Source organism: Pongo abelii, chromosome 8, assembly GCF_028885655.2.
Source record: "Pongo abelii isolate AG06213 chromosome 8, NHGRI_mPonAbe1-v2.0_pri, whole genome shotgun sequence".
Taxonomy (NCBI): Eukaryota; Metazoa; Chordata; class Mammalia; order Primates; family Hominidae; genus Pongo; species Pongo abelii.
The window spans coordinates 32126182-32142700 of NC_071993.2; the positions used below are offsets into that span (position 1 = coordinate 32126182).

Consider the following 16519-nt stretch of genomic DNA (forward strand, 5'->3'; position numbering starts at 1 on the left):
TGCTGTTTTACAAATTTAGATCTGACAGTTCAGAGTCTGTAAAGAAGTCATCCCTGAGGCATTTGGGAGCCGTACTAAGGCATTGCAGTTACAGCATGGAGTAGAGGCCCTCCTCTGGAGCCAGTGGAGGAAATGGAGGAAAACCATAGTGCAGCAATAATGCTTTAGAAACTTGGCAGCACTCTGGGCTGCCTTCTCAAAGCATAAGCCTTTCTAATTCAAGAGAAGTTGCCTCTGCCTTAATCCCACAGTTAAACATTTACTAAGGCAGAAATAGAGAAAGAATAGCCTTGTTTTATATGAATACTAGCATAGCTAAGAAACAATTTTCATAGATTTGATACCCTTTGATGCTTATTAGAAATCCTTCTAACTATAGATAATTATTAAAAACTATTTTCTAAGAAATCATATAACTGAACTGAACGTCAGAGTGGTTTATATGAGAATGATTCAAAGTACAGCTCCCCCCCGCCATTATCTGTGGCAGATAAATTCCAAGACCCCCCCATTGAGTGTCTGAAAAAATACTTATATATACTATACTGTTTCCTACACATATATACATATGATAAAGTTTAATTTATAAATTTTATACAGAGTTGCAACAAAAACTATAATAAAATACGGTTATAACAATATGCTGTAATAGTTATGTGAATGTGGTCTCCCTCGCTCGCTCTCAAATTATTCTTCTTGTACTGTGTTCACCTGATTTCAGATTGCAGTTGACCACAGGTAACTGAAACCATGGAAAATGAAGCCACAGATAAGGGGCTGTCTGTTGTCCAACTTTAAATAAATATTATGATATGATAGGTTGCTAAGAAGGTGACCTTTGAGAACTAAAGTTTTTTTCTTGCTTTATCATTAATTGAGAAAGAATTCAGTCAACTATATTGCCTTCTCTGTTTTATTAGTAAAATGCAATAGAAGTGTGACTTTAACATTTGAAAGGGATACTGTGAGAATTTCACACATTTATTACACTTTAAACTTATAAAGCAAAGATATATCTTAATACATTACAACAAAATGAGTGGAATTCATTTTTAATTTTCAAGAAATATTTTCTGCAGATTCAAGAACAATCATATGTTCTCTCAAGATAACTAATTTCTTATTTAGAAAACCTTTGTAATAACTTAGTGGTGAGATTGCTGTCTTAAAAGTATGCATTTTTTTTAGTAAAAGATGATGAATGCGAGTCAGATGCAGAAAATGAGCAAAACCACGATCCTAATGTTGAAGAGTTTCTACAACAACAAGACACTGCTGTCATTTTTCCGGAGGCACCTGAAGAGGACCAGAGGCAGGGCACACCAGAAGCCAGTGGTCATGATGAAAATGGTAAATGGATCTTAACAGTTGTGTTTCTTTCCCTCTTTAAAGGATTCTTGTTTCTACCATTCTACTATGGGAACCTGCTCTACTATAGGGAACATTCTTGAAGACCAAACTTTATTACAGGTGCCTATAGAGAGTAATCTGTTTTATCAATGGAACACTATGATGACCATGCAGCAATAAATTATTAGCTGCTCATGTATTGTGGTAGTAATGCCACTGCATGTGAAATGCTTAGAACAGTGTCTGGACATCAAGTTCCATTTACTTACATGGTAGCAGGCAGTAGAAGTGAGAACTATACCTTTACTGCCCTTTGGATTCTTTCCCACTATTCTTTTAACAAATAAAAATATGGTTGTCTGCTTTATACCAGAACATACTAATTTGGAAACAGTGGTTTTTCTGAATCTGCCTTAGCCCACTGTGATATGAATAGTCAGCATACAGAGTGTGGAAAATGCAATAAAAATGTGTTCAGACTCTCCTGAGAAGAAATAGGCTGTGATACATTACAGTTTGGGAGGAAAAGACTATGTTGTCGTTTCACCAGAAGAAACTAGGTTATCAAAGAAATGAAAAGGAAATACAAAATTTAAAAATATGTATGTATTTATGTAAAATTTTTATGTGACAAAAGACTTTCAAAAAGCCTCACTGAAAGGAAACAATGAAACCTAAAGAAATGATCCATTATGTAGTTCTAATAAAGGTTAAACCTTTCAAAGTTTATCAAGTCCACACAGTACTATCTAAAAATTGAGGAACTACCGTTCTGAATTAGTTTGAATTATAGAATAAGTTGTTGGTTTTGTTATTCATTACTTTCAGATATTTAATGTAATTTAATTAAATGCTAATAAAGCATTTTGAAGTATTCTGTCATATCAGCGACATTTGTTTACATATTTATCCCTTTTTATAACCAAATAGTATTCATTTGTGTGTATATGCCACATTTTCTTCATCCATTGATGTACACTGAGGTTGATTTCATATCTTTGCTATCGTGAATAGTACTGTAATAAGCATGAAGATCCAGGCATCTCTTTGATATACTGACTTCCTTTGGATAAATACCCAGTAGTGGAATTGCTGGATCATATAATAGTTCTATTTTTAGTTTTTTTTGAGAAACTCCATAGTATTTTCACAGTGGCTGTCCTAATTTTCATTCCCACCAAGAATGTATGAGAGTTCCCTTTTCTCCACATCTTCACCAGCATTCATTAGTTTTTGTCTTTAATAGCAATTCTAACTGGGATGAAGTGATATATTATTGTGGTTTTGATTTGCATTTCTCTAATGATTAGTGATGATGAGCATTTTTTTGTATATCTGTGGCCATTTGTATGTCCTCTTTTAAGAAGCGTTTATTCATGTCCTTTGCCCACTTTTCAATAGGATTATTTGGGTTTTTTAAACCTGTTGAATAGTTTGTATATTTTTCATATTTGTCGCTTGTCAGATGAGTAATTTTCAGATATTCACTCTGTTGTTTCCTTTGCTGTGCAAAAACTTTTTAGTTTAATATAGTTCACATTTGTCTATTTTTGTTTTTGCTGCCTGTGCTTTGGAGGTCTTAGCAATAAAGTCTTTGCCTACCCAAATGTCCTGAGCGTTTTCTGTATGTTTTTTTCTAGTAGTTTTATGGTGTTGTGTCTTATGTCTAAATCTTTCATTGATCTTGAGTTGATTTTTGTATGTGGTGAGAGATAGGAGTCCAGTTTCATTCTTTGCATGTTAATATTCAGTTTTCCCAGCACCATTTATTGGAGAGTGTGTCTTTTTCCTGGTGTATATTTTTGGTGCCTTGTCGAAATCAAATGGCTGTTAATAATGTGGATTTAATTCTGGGTTCTCTGTTCTCTTCCACTGGTCTGTGTGTCTGTTTTATACTAATGCCATGCTGTTTTGCTTACTGTACCTTGTATTATATTTCGAAGTCAGGTAGTGCGATGTCTCCAGCTTTGTTCTTTTTGCTCAGGATTGCTTTGGCTATATTGGTCTTTTGTGGTTCCATAAAAGTTTTAGGATTGTTTTTTCTGCTTCTGTGAAAAATGACGTAGATATTTTGATAGGGATTGGATTGAATCTGTAGATTGCTCTGGGCAATATGATCCTTTTAATAATGTTAATTCTTCTGATCCATGAGCATGGGATGTCTTTCCATTTACTTGTGTCTTCTTCAATTTCTTTCATCAATATTTTGTAGTTTTCCTTGGAGAGGTCTTTCACCTCCTTGGGTAAATTTATCCCTAGGTATTTTACTTTTTTGTAGCTACTATAATTGAGATGGTCTTCTTGATTTATTTCTCATCTAGTTCATTATTGGTGTACGGAAACACTGCTGATTTTTATGTTGATTTTTGTATCCTGCAACTTTCTGTTTATTTAGCAGATTGCAGTTTTTTGGTTGTGTCTTTAGGTTTTTCTAGATATTAGATCATATAGTCTACAAAGAGAGACTATTTGACTTCTTTTCCAAATTGGATGGCTTTTATTTCTTTCTCTTGCCCAATTGCTCTGACTAGGACTTCCAATACTATGTTGAATAGGAGTGGTGAAGGAGTGGAAATCCTTTTCTGATTACACTTCTTGGAGGGAAGTCTGTCAGCTTGTTCCATGCAGTATGCTGTTGTTCTGTCATATATGGCCTTTATTATATGGAGGTGAACCATCTTTGCATCCCTGGGATAAATCCCACTTGATCATATTGCATTATCTTTTTGACATGCTGTTAGATTTAGTTTGTGAATATTTTGTTGAGGATTTTGTATCTGTTGTCATCAGGGATATTGACCTGGATAGCTTTCCTTTTTTTTGTTTCATCTTTCTCTGGTTTTGGTATCAAGATAGTGATGGACTTATATAATGAGGTAGGGAGAATTCCCTCCTCTTCAATTTTTTGGAATAGTTTGAGGAGAACTAGGGTTAGCTCTTCTTTGATAGTTTGGTAGAATTCAGCAGTGAACCCTTTCAGTCCTGGACTTGAAATATTCATTATGGATTCAATCTCATTAATCATTATTGGTCTGTTCAGGTTTTCTATTTCTTTCTAATTTAATCTTGGTAGGCTGTCTGTGTCCAGGAATTTATCCATATCCTCTAGGTTTTTCAGTTTTTTCATGTATAGTTGTTCATAATTGTCTCTTTTGTATTTCTGTGGTATCATTTGTAAGTCTTCTTTTTCATTTTTTATTTGCATCTTCTCTGTTCTTTTCTTAGTCTAGCTAGTGGTTCATCAGTTTTGTTGCCTTTTCAAAAAAACCAACTTTTTGTTTTGTTATTTGTGTTGTTTTTTAGTCTTCATTTCATTTATTTTGTTCTGATTGTTATTATTTCTTTCCTTCTTAAATCCTAATTTAGGGTTTGCTTTGTTCTTGCTTTTCTAGGTTCTTGAGGCACATTGTTAGATTATTTATTTGAAATATTTCTGTTTTTTGTTGTAGGTATTTATTGCTATATACTTCCTCTTAGTGCTTTTGCTACATTTCATAGGTTTTGATATGTTCTGTTTTGATTTTCATTTTCATTTAAAGAAATTTTCATTTTAATTTCATTTAAAGAAATTTTAAATTTTCCTCCTTATTTCTTCCTTGACCCAGTGGTTATTCAGAAGCATGTTGTTTAATTTTCATGTGTGTGTAGAGTTTCCAAAGTTCCTCTTATTAAAATCTATAGTTGTATTACTTTGTGGTCTAAAAGCTACTTGATATGATTTTGATTTTTAAAAATTTGTTTGAGACTTGTCATGAGTCCCAACATACAGTCTATCCTAGAGTATGTTCTGTGTGTTGATGAGTATATGTATCATTTAGTAGTTGGTTAAAATGTTCTGTAAGTGTCTCACATCCATTCGGTATAAAATGCAGTTTAAATTCAGTGTTTCTTTGTTAAGTGTCTTTCTACATGATCTGTCTAATGCTGATAGGGGTGTTGAAGTCCCTAACTATTATTGTATTAGAATCTGTCTCTCCCTTTAGATCTAATAATATTTCGTTTATATAACCAGGTGCTCCAGTCTTGGATGCATATATGTTAAGAATTGTTATATCCTCTTACTGAATTGATTCCTTTGTCATTCTTTAATGACCTTCTTTGTCCCCTTATACTGTTTTGTTTACTGGATTTAAGAGTTTATCTCATTGTAGCTACTCCTGCTCACTATGGTTTCCATTTGCATGGACATCTTTTTCTGTCCCTTTACTTTCAATCTATATGGATCTCTACAGGTGAGATGAATTTCTTGTAGGCAGCACATAGCTGGGTCATAGTTTTTATCCATTCAGCCAATCTGTATCTTTTAAGTGGAAAGTTTAATCCATTTAGGTTATTATTATTGATATGTTAGAGCCTATTGCTGTCATTTTGATTTCTGGTTGTTTTGTATATCATTTGTTGTTCCTTTCTTACTGATTATTATTGTGGTTTGGTAGTTTTCTATAGTGGTAACATTTGAGTTCTTTCTCTTTCTTATTTGTACTTGTTCTACCAGTGGGTTTTATATTTTCATGTGTTTTCATTATGGTAGATATCTTCCTGTCACTTCCAGGGGTAAGACTCCCTTAAACATTTCTTGCAGGGCCAGTCTAGTGGTCATGAATTCTCTCAGCTTTTACTTGTTTAGGAAAGACTTTATTTCTCTTTCATTTATGCAGGATAATTTTGCTGGGTATGATATTCTTGGCTGGCAGGGTTTTTTTCTTTCAATACTTTGAATAAATATGTCATTTCTTTCTCTCCTTGCCTATAAAGTTTCTGCTGATAAACTGCTATTAGTCATATGGAGGTTCCCTTACAAGTGATTGGACACTTTTCTCATGTTGTTTTTAGAATATCTCTTTGTCTTTTACTTTTGATAGTGAATATAACGTGCCATGGAGAAGATCTTTTTGAATTGTATCTATTTGGGGGTTCACTGAGCTTTCTGTATCTGGATGTCTAAATCCTTTGCTAGACTTGGGAAACTTTTGGGTATTATTTCATTAAATAGGTTTTCTATCCCTTTTGTTTCCTCTTTGCCTTGTAACACATCAAAAATTTGAATATTTGGTTACTTTATAGTTTCTTATATGTCACGCAGGCTTTGTTCATTGTTTTTTTATTCTTTTTTCTCTTACTAGGTTATTTTAAAAGACCTGTCTTCAAGTTCTAAAATTCTTCTTCTGCTCGACCTAGTCTATTGCTGAAGCTTTCGGTTAATTGTCTTTCATTCAGTGAATTCTTCAATTCCAGAATTTTAGTTCTTTTTTATGATACTTATCTCTTTGGTAAATTTCTCATTTATATCCTGATTTGTTTTTCTGGTTCCTTTGTGTTGCTTTTCTGTTTTCTTGTATCTCACTTAGCTTTTATAAGATCATTATTTTGAATCATTTTCCAGGATTTCATAAATTTATTTTGATTGGAATCTGTTGCTGGATAATTATTGTATTTTTTGGAGGTGTCATATTTCCTTCCTTTTTCATGTTTCTTGTATTCTTACCTCGATATCCACACATATGGTATAATAGTCAATTATTCTGGTTTTTTGGATTTGCTTTCGTTGGTTGAGTAGGGCATTTTGGCTTTGATCCTGGGTACATGTGGTAATGTAATTTCTGTATGATATCTTTGGTTATAAATAGTGTGAGTAGGGTCTGTGATTTCCTCGTTGGCTTAGGTGCAATTGTTAGTGGAGGCTGAGGTGAAGTTTGGCTGGGACAGGGATGCCAGGTGGACCATTCCTTGGGCCCTAGTGGTGGTAGTAACGGGCTTACAGTACCTGTCCTTAGACCACAGGGTGGCACATTGACACCTTGTGTTAGCAGGTCCAGTTGGGCTGATCCTTGGACCTCCAGGTGGCTTGCTTGGGTGCTGGTAGTGGCAGTGGTAAGCTGGGCAGGTGGGCAGGTTCTTAGGCTCCTGGGCAGTGGATGTCACTTGGGCAATGGCAGTAGCAGTGGCAGGACACCCTCTGGTTCCCTAGTGATTCACGCTGGTGTTGGCAGTGACTGCAGTGGGCTGGGTGAGTCAGTCCCCAGGCCTACCAGTGGTGCATGCAGGAGGGTGCCAGCTGTAGTGATAGTAGCAGGTTGGGTGGACCCAACCTCAGGCCTCCAGGAGGAGTGTTCAGGTGACAACAGTGTTGGACTGGGCTGGGTCATCCCCACGTCCCTGAATAGCATGCTCAGAAACTGGGGAGGAGGTAAGCTGGGCCAGATGGACCTGTTCTCAGGCCCCTTGGTGGTGTGTGTAGGCATTGGCTATCATGGCAGGGGCAGGATGATCCCAGGCCACCAGCAGAGTGCTCAGGTAAGGACATCAGTGGTTGCACTGTGGCCTTCTTACTGGGGAGGGCAAGGTTGCTCTCAGTGGCAGCAGCCATAGGGAGGGAGCTGGGAAATGTGCGCTTTAGCCCCAGACAGCGGCTGTGGATGGGGTAGCCTGTCCTCAGGTCCCTTATAAATACTCAGCAGCTCAGCTGCTGAGGAAATTGGGGTCACTGCCAGTGGCTAGCACTTTGTCCCCAGCGGTGGAAGCCCACAGTGGCAGCAGTCTGTGGGGAGTCTGTCCTTGGGGCGTGTAAAAATGTGTGCAGCTCCTCTGCTGGGGGGAGGTATGGTCACTGCCAATGGCTTGCACTTCAGCCTTAGCAGCCGCAACCAGCATCAGTGGTGACTGTGAAGGGCGGTATGTTAGCGGGGCTCAACAGGATGTAGTCTGTTGGGGGTTGGGCTCTCAAAATAGTGCTGTGCTGTAGCTACTTAGAACTCAGGGGGTGTACAGATTCAGCATAAGCTCCCTCTCCGGAGCAGCATTGTCATGTGGTCTCCACATACCTCCCTGTATTAGTCTCAGAGCCCACGATGGTCCAGGTGTTCTCCCATGCTAGGATTGCAGGAGTCCATGGTGGGAATGTGGACCCCTGGGGTTCTCTCACTCTTTCCCTGCATTGGAGAGCCTTTGCAGATTGCTTCACTTCCTTCTTCCTTACTTGAGGTGTTTCCTGTCACTTTTCTGTTGAATTCCAGTGTTCTCTCTTAGATGATCTATGTGAAGTGTGATTATCATCTCATTATTTTGGTTTTTCCTTGTAGAGGAGGTGAGTACCAGATGCCTCTATTCAGCCATCTTGAAGCCCCTCTCTCAACATATTTGACCAACTATTTAACATTCACGTGCTCAGTCTATTATTTGCAGTCTGGTCCTTGAGCAAGACATTTGATTTATATGGACTTGAATAAAGGAATATATGTTTAGAAAGCACTTGGAGAGTTTATGAAATTATCTTTGGTGGTTTGTTTTTCTATAGTGAATTCAAAATGAAAATAGAGATGATGTTTACAAAAAGATATCACTTAATAACTTATTTCACTGAAGAAATGTCAAATATGGAAAACTACTCTTAGTTAAGTAATATTAATTGGCAAAATATTACATTTTAGGATTGTCAGGCTTAGACAGCTCCAACTGTAAAAATAAAGTTCATTCGGTAAACTAATTTATTCAGAATGCCTTTGTTTTCTAAAATCTATATATATTCATACATATACAGTTATATAGCACATTTGCCAGTGTATTTCAATAGGGGAAATTACAAGCAGGGTCATGCGTGGGATGTGTTTATGTAGCAGGCCTAGATCTGGCCCCCATCAGTCTTTCCTTCCCCACCTTACACGCTGTCTTTTTGGTGTGAACTCAGTCCTATGGCCACACCTACCTGCAAGGGATTCTTGGAAACATAGTGTGTGTGTACTGTTTACTCTTTGATGATAATGACTTGGTAGTTTCATTTTCAAAATCAGAGGAATAAACATTAAATAAATAATGATACATACCATTGTTACCAATAGACTCTGTTGTAGAGCACAATTCCCCTTTAATTTGTATACACTTACAAAGGCAACCTACATTCTAACTTTACTTTTGTTTTCTTTTCTAGCTAATCACATGACAAAAGGGAAGAATTATGGTTTAGGGAAAAAGATGGGACTTGAAGGTCAGACAGCCCGTATTTGAACCCTGACTTCATCATTTTCTGGCTCTGTGACTTTTCTTTTAAGTTATTTAACCTTCCTGGGCACCACTGTTCTCTCTCTTATAAAATAGAGATGAGTATCATTATATTGTTTTGAGGATCAAATATAAAGTGGGTAGCACAATATCTGGAACATAGCATGGGGACTTAGTGGAAACTTTGGTAATATTTTCTGAATGTTTTAAGTTTAAAATATATGATCTTTCTTTTACAGGAACACCAGATGCATTTTCACAATTACTCACCTGTCCATATTGTGATAGAGGCTATAAACGCTTTACCTCTCTGAAAGAACACATTAAATATCGTCATGAAAAGAATGAAGATAACTTTAGTTGCTCCCTGTGCAGTTACACCTTTGCATACAGAACCCAACTTGAACGTCACATGACATCACATAAATCAGGAAGAGATCAAGTAAGTGCAATGACTGAGAGTTCACTAACTTTCCAGATTTTGACAACTCAGCCCTCAATGGAAGGCAAGGATTTTAATATATTTGAAAGTTAAAAGAATGTACTAAACAGTGCTATATCTGCAGCCTTATAAAAGTGCAAATGATTATTTATTTGAGTTATCTGGTCATTCCTGAGATTAAAAACCACATACGAACATTACTTTAGAGGTAACTCAGTATTTTTTTCAGGTAAGACCCTTTCCATCTTGACTTAATTATTTTGCTTATGCCATAACAGATAATTGTTCAAGTTTAGAAGATGGTAAATTGCATTCTATTAAAATGTTCAGTGTAGGAAAAATAAATACTGACTATATAAACCACATTATACTAACCAAATTGACAAGAAAGTCAAATTACAAAGTTTAATTTTCTTTGAACCAGTTACTATTTATTCTCACTATAAGCTATGTGGTTTTTTTCCCCCATAGTAAAGGGATTTGCCTCCTCTAAAAATCTAAAGTTTAGATTTTTTTATTCTGAAGACTCAATTTTTATATGGTTTATTCTACTTCTGTGTCACTGTGCCCCAGTTTTCAGAAGTATAAACCAAGACCATTTTGTAACTATAAGTTACATTTAAATTGCTGGTTCTATATTTAGGATTAAAGTCAAAAAAGCTTTTATCAGTTGTTCTTCTTTTACAAGGTCCTCATCGCTATCAACCATCAACAATGAAATTAATATTGCCTTAATTCTAACTTTAAAAATTAAATAAATTTTCAACCACACAGGGTTTGTGAGGGTACATGTTGGGGTTAGGCCACATTTCCAGTTTCTTACATCAAAGAATGATGTATATCTACATACCTGAACTCTGCCCTATGGATGTACCTAATATGTGTCACATATCCCATAGAGAACAAGTTAGACCATTTGCTAAGGTGATGGCTAGGCCAAACAAACAACAACAAAAAATTGTAACAGAAAAAGAATGACTGAGCAGAGTCAACCTATTTCCTTAGTACTTTGGCAACGGTACTCATGAAATAACAAGATAATAAGAAGAGGGTGGCAATCAGGGAGAATAGAACCAAGATTTTATAGGTTAATGGTCCATAAGCCCATGAAGGAGCACTTGAAACAGGTGAGAGCTCCAAGAGAAGGACGAAATTAATACAGAGAAGGGACGACTGAAGGCAAATGCCGTCTCCTTCCAAGTGCCCCTATTAATGAGTCTTATCAGAGACAGACCAGCAGAAGAGTATGTTTTGTACCTTAGCGCTGTGATGTGGCCACAGTGTAGACAAGGCTTGGGAAAGAGCCTACTCACGTGACATTCAGGAAGCAGACCCATCCTGCAGCTGCTGCCACCATATTCCCTCTACTTCAAGGGCCATCGTGAAAGGAGAGGACAGATTGAACTGGTGGTGAAAGCAGAAGATGCCATTATAAAAACAAACTCCAAAATCTTTGATGAGCATGAAAACCAATTCTATGATGATTTTTCCAGTGGGTGCAAATGTAGTAGGATTTACATATAAACCGTGGGTCAGACTAAGGTCAGGAAGAAGCTGTGATAAATATGGGGAGCAGTAATGTGAGGAAATATAACTGGGAGGTCTTGGAAACAATTTAGTTTACAAGGCAGCAAACTAAAAGGTAGAATGTATATTTTGCTGGCCCTTGAGAATCATACTGTGACTAACAAATAAGCATTTTCAAGTCTTACTAACTTGTTTATTCAACAAACATTTGTGTTTCTTTTATATGTGAGGCCCTCTTCTGGGTGTTAAAGGCACAGTAGTGAAAAAGAAAGTCCCTGATAGTAGGGACCATACATTAGTAGATTATATAAAACAGAAATAATATGTACTATGAAGAAAAATACAGCAGGATAAGAGGATAGAAGGTGATGAAAGCTGCTAGGTTTTACAGAGAAGGGAGACTTTTCTGAGAATGGGATATCTGAATACAGTGAAGGAGCCAGTCATGGAATATTGGAGAAGGGCATTCCAGTCAGAGGAAACAGTGAAACATAAGAAAGCCTTGAGGCCAGAACCTGCCGGGCACACCCTGAGAACAGCAGAGGCCAGTGTGAAAGGGAGAAAGGTAAGGCCAGAGAGGTGTTGGGGGCTACATATTATAGGCCCTTTTGTAGGCCAAGATAAAGACTTTGGATTGTATTCTAAAGTGCAGTGGGGATGCCTGTCAAGGATCCAGGAATTTTTAATTTTTATTCTTAGGGGAATGCTGACTGTTGGATGATAGATAAGAGAGACAAGAACGGAAGCAGGGAGAACATTTAGAGGCTTTTGCTGTAATCTAGGCCAGAGGTTTTGGTGGCAGACAAATGAATAAGATTGTTGGCTTCAGAACATGTTCATATGCTTGCTGATGGATTGGGTGAGGTTACACGAGTAAGAGTGTAATCAAGAATAACTCCAAAGTTTAAGGCCTAAGCTATAACCGAATAAATGATAGTGCTATTCACAGAGATAGGAAATACTAAAGAGAGAGCTGGCTTGCAGGAGGGAAATTAAGACTTTGGTGTTAATGTTAAGTTTCAGATCTCTATCACCTTCCAACTGGCAATATCAAAGAAGCAGTTGGTTGTAAAAGTCTGGAGTTAAGGGGAGAGGTTTAGAGATACAAATTTGGGAGTCGTCACCATATATTTGGTATTTTAAGTCGTGGGTTTTAATGAAGTAGGACCTGATTCAGAGTAAGTACTAATTCTCTTTCCTTCCTGTATAAAAGGCAAAGGAAGGGAGATTCCAGTTGGAAGAGCATGAAGCAGTAGTTGAGTTAAGCCGTTAAAGGCTGGGTAGAATCTTAGTAGTCAAAATTATGGGAAAACACAGTGAAGGAGTAAGGAATTATATAAACCAAAGCCAAAAGATAAAGAGGAGCAATATGTGTGCAGAAAACCATGGCTCGCTAAATGACTGAGGCATAGACTTGTCATAAAAAACTGGTGAAGAATCATCTTGGAAACTCAGGGACTATATTGGAATCTGTAGACTCGGAATCTTTATTGAGGGGTTAATGGGGATCCTTCAGAAGTTTATGAGCAGGAGTTGATAGAATGCAATTCAAGCAGTGCTTTTGTAAGATTAATCTAAGTATGAAGAATACATTTGAAATATGTGAAAATGGGAATTTGATAAACCAGACAGAAAGCTATTATAATAATCCACATTTGGCTGAAAAAACTGGAAGTATTTCTTAATCATCAGATTAAAGCACATTTTGGAAATATCAAATAGAAGAGACAGGATAAAGTACAGGAAAAATCCTGTCTTTTCTTCTATTCAGGACCTTGTTCTATTGAGTGAGCTTTAGACAGGTTATTCAGTATTTGTGGATGCGGTTTCTATATCTATAAATTGGAATGCAAACAAGTTAACCTCTAGTTCCTAGCAAAGTATATATTACTTTATTTTTACTAAGTTTGAATATCGTTTAATAAAGGATGAACTCTGATACTTTAGAAAGTTGGTATTTTTCTGTATCAAATGCTGTCCCCACTATCACTATCCTTTTTGGTAATAATTTCAAGAGTTACATTTTTGTGACTGCTACAACTGCTAATAATTTTAAGAGTTAGATTTTTGTGACTGCTGAAATTTGAGGTCTTTAAGAAACGAAACAAAACAACCCTCAGGCTCACAAAAATGTCACTCTTAGCAGACTGGATGTTCTTTAGTCTAAAGATCTTTTGCTTTACAAATAAAATACCAATTCTTTTCTTACAGAGACATGTGACGCAGTCTGGGTGTAATCGTAAATTCAAGTGCACTGAGTGTGGAAAAGCTTTCAAATACAAACATCACCTAAAAGAGCACTTAAGAATTCACAGTGGTAAATATTTTTTTTCTTTCTACACCCTGAATATCATAGCATATGTGGTAATAAATAAATATCATAACATGTAATCTACGTACATGCTCAGAAACTCCTTGCATTTCTTTTGGCATACACTAATTGGGAGAAATTTTATGTTTATTTTATGTTTTATTAGAGTCTTAACCTTTGACTAAAGTATATCAAATTAATGTAGTATGACATACTCCAGATTTCCTAATCAGAAGATAATATAGCATGTTTTAGTAAGTACAACCTGAAAACATATTAGCTTTCTGATTAATGTAAATGTCATTGCCTCCTTTGCACAATTAACAGGGGAATGGAAAAGAGTATAGAGATACAATTTGCACAAGAGAATAGGGAAGTGAAGATATCCTTTATTTGAGAAAAGTTGATGTAACTCAAGATTAGAAAATATTGGAGAGATGATATAGAGGCAATGAGAGGGGGTGAAAGGATTACAGCATTAATGAGAATCTAAAAGAAAAATGTGCTCACCCACCATCTTCACCTGTCTATTCCATGTCATTCTCTAAATTATTACTTACAAGGTTAATACTATTATGTGATGAAAGTGTTGTGTCTATTTTAGGAACTCAGAGTAAACAGAGAGCTATATTTGCATTTCTTTGGAGACTCTACCTGAACAAAACGCAAAAGGAAAACTTGCTAGCATCCCACGACGCCCTATGAAATCTGTTCATCTCCTGATAAATTTTGATATGTTATTTTAGATTTAGATAATTTTAATGAAAAAATTATTAACCATGAATGGGAAATTATGAGTTTTCACACATTGCTTATTTTGTGAAAATTATATATTGACATTTACATTTTACAAACATCTTCCTACAAAAAAAGTATAGTTGGATAGCTTTGTGAATCATAGTTGGTGATATTTATGTTTTATTTTGGAATTGCATTTCTAAAAGTTATACTGTATTGCTCATTAAGGCTAACCCTCAATGTTAAATGTGCTGAAGTTACCACTTGAAAATGCTTAAACCAAGATCCTTACCAAAACATTTATTTTCACACATTGATTATTGTTTCTAAAAAGTAGAGGTTGTCTTTTGCAGCCTGCCACAATATTCTATTTCTTAGCTCCTATGCTATTGAACAATTTTTATCAATAATAATATATTTTAACAACCTACCTTCTTACCAGAGATGATTTATAGTTGTTAATAGAGATATAGCTAATTCAAGAGAGATTTTAAAACGTTGAAATCAGGGCAGAGGAAGGAAAATGAAGCTAACAGTAAGATTCATGTATATAATGAGTCATATTCATTTTGTCATATTGCAGTCATAGAGGAAGATTTATCAGATCTATAAATAATACAAAGTTGGAAAGTATAAATCAGAACAAGGATTGAAATACTGGTCTAGAAATAAGAAGTTGAAAGTTAAGCATTGGTATTTAAAAATCAGTCTCAATCAAGTAGTAAATTTGAATGGCCCAGAGCTTAATATGAGCTGACTATATGCTGCTGCTGCTCAAAAGCTAATGCAAATTTAGGTCAGATCATGGAACACAAAGCTCCCACTGTACTCTGCACTGTCCACTCATTATGTACTTATTTCTGTCTTGTTTTTAAAACATCTAATGTGAGGCTTGTATACCTTTAACATAGCAAGTAATTTTAATTTAAAAATATGTAAGAAAAATTAAAGACTAACATGAAGTAAATTGTTGGGGGGACAAAATGAATGCTGTGAAATGCCATACGTATGCTGGAAGTGGACCACAAATTAAGCTCTAAGGTTTAGGAAGAAAATGACAATCAGTAACCAAGACCCAGGGTGTCTGTAATTAAAAAAAAAAAAAAAAAAATCAGTTGCTAGAAAAAGGACTATTCTGCCTTCCTGATACCGAGTCCATAGAAAACGTTATTCCTTGGAACAACATAAAGAGAAAAGAACAAAACAGAAGTTATATACTCCTCAGAAATATCCTTAAAATAACACAGCAGAGAATTTGATAGGGTTTCTTTTTTAAATCAGATTGTTCAGTTGAAGCCAGTCATAGTTCACCAAAGTGCGATTTAGGAAAAGCATTGCTCCAGGGTGGCCATGTAGATACAGTTTAAGTACATAGCTCTCTGATGGTCTGGTTGATTCCAAGAGAAGATTTTCGAGCAAAGGCTACCCAAAGTGTCATCTCAGGACTGGTACCAGTCTGCAAACCATGTGTTACTCATTCTTGAGATAAGTACAGAAATTGAGAGTAAGCATTTAGCATTTATTATACCAAGACTTTGTGGCATTTTACTATATTTTATAAAATATTGGTCCACAGTAGATTGGAAACTTAAAAAAGAACCAAACAAAGCCAATTGGTCATTCACCACAAATAGTTTGAAAAGCTCTGCTTAGAGTATCTAATAATGGAAGAGCTGAATATCCTTTAGGAAACCTCCATAACTTTCTTTTCACATGACTTTTTAAAAGATGTTGAGAATCAGGATCCAAAATTATACCCTCTAAAATTACCTATATTGTTGCTAAATACTGGTACCCAAAAAATTTTGATCATGACCCTATGCAGAACCATGTGTGTAATAATTAGTTGATTCTACATGTAGGAATTGAGCTATCATGAGGAAAAGGCCGCCAGACCTCCACTCAGATTAGAGACAAAAGAACACCTGCACATGGCTGTGGTCCACCCCCAAAAATAATTTTCCATGGTCTTAGTAATTTTTGCCTGGAAAATTTTTGTATCAGATGCAGCCAAACACCCACCTTAGCCATTAAAAAAAAAAAAAAAAGTCAGTATACATAGTATACCGAACTTTGAGTAGTGAAACTTCCTGATGTAACCTTCAGGCTAAACTACTTGTAAACCCTAACCTCGATAGATAAATTAGTGATATGCC

At 36.0% G+C, this 16519-nt stretch overlaps 1 protein-coding gene across 21 annotated transcripts in view; it reads left to right on the forward strand.

Annotated features, from left to right (window-relative positions):
* The window catches only part of ZEB1 (zinc finger E-box binding homeobox 1), a 193933-nt gene that overhangs the window by 165787 nt on the left and 11627 nt on the right, over positions 1–16519 (forward strand). For all 21 annotated transcript variants that reach the window (XM_063727009.1, XM_024252928.3, XM_009245221.3 and 18 more), the window contains 3 exon segments: positions 1189–1350; positions 9585–9787; positions 13526–13631. In XM_063727009.1, the coding sequence (XP_063583079.1) occupies positions 1189–1350; positions 9585–9787; positions 13526–13631 (471 nt within the window).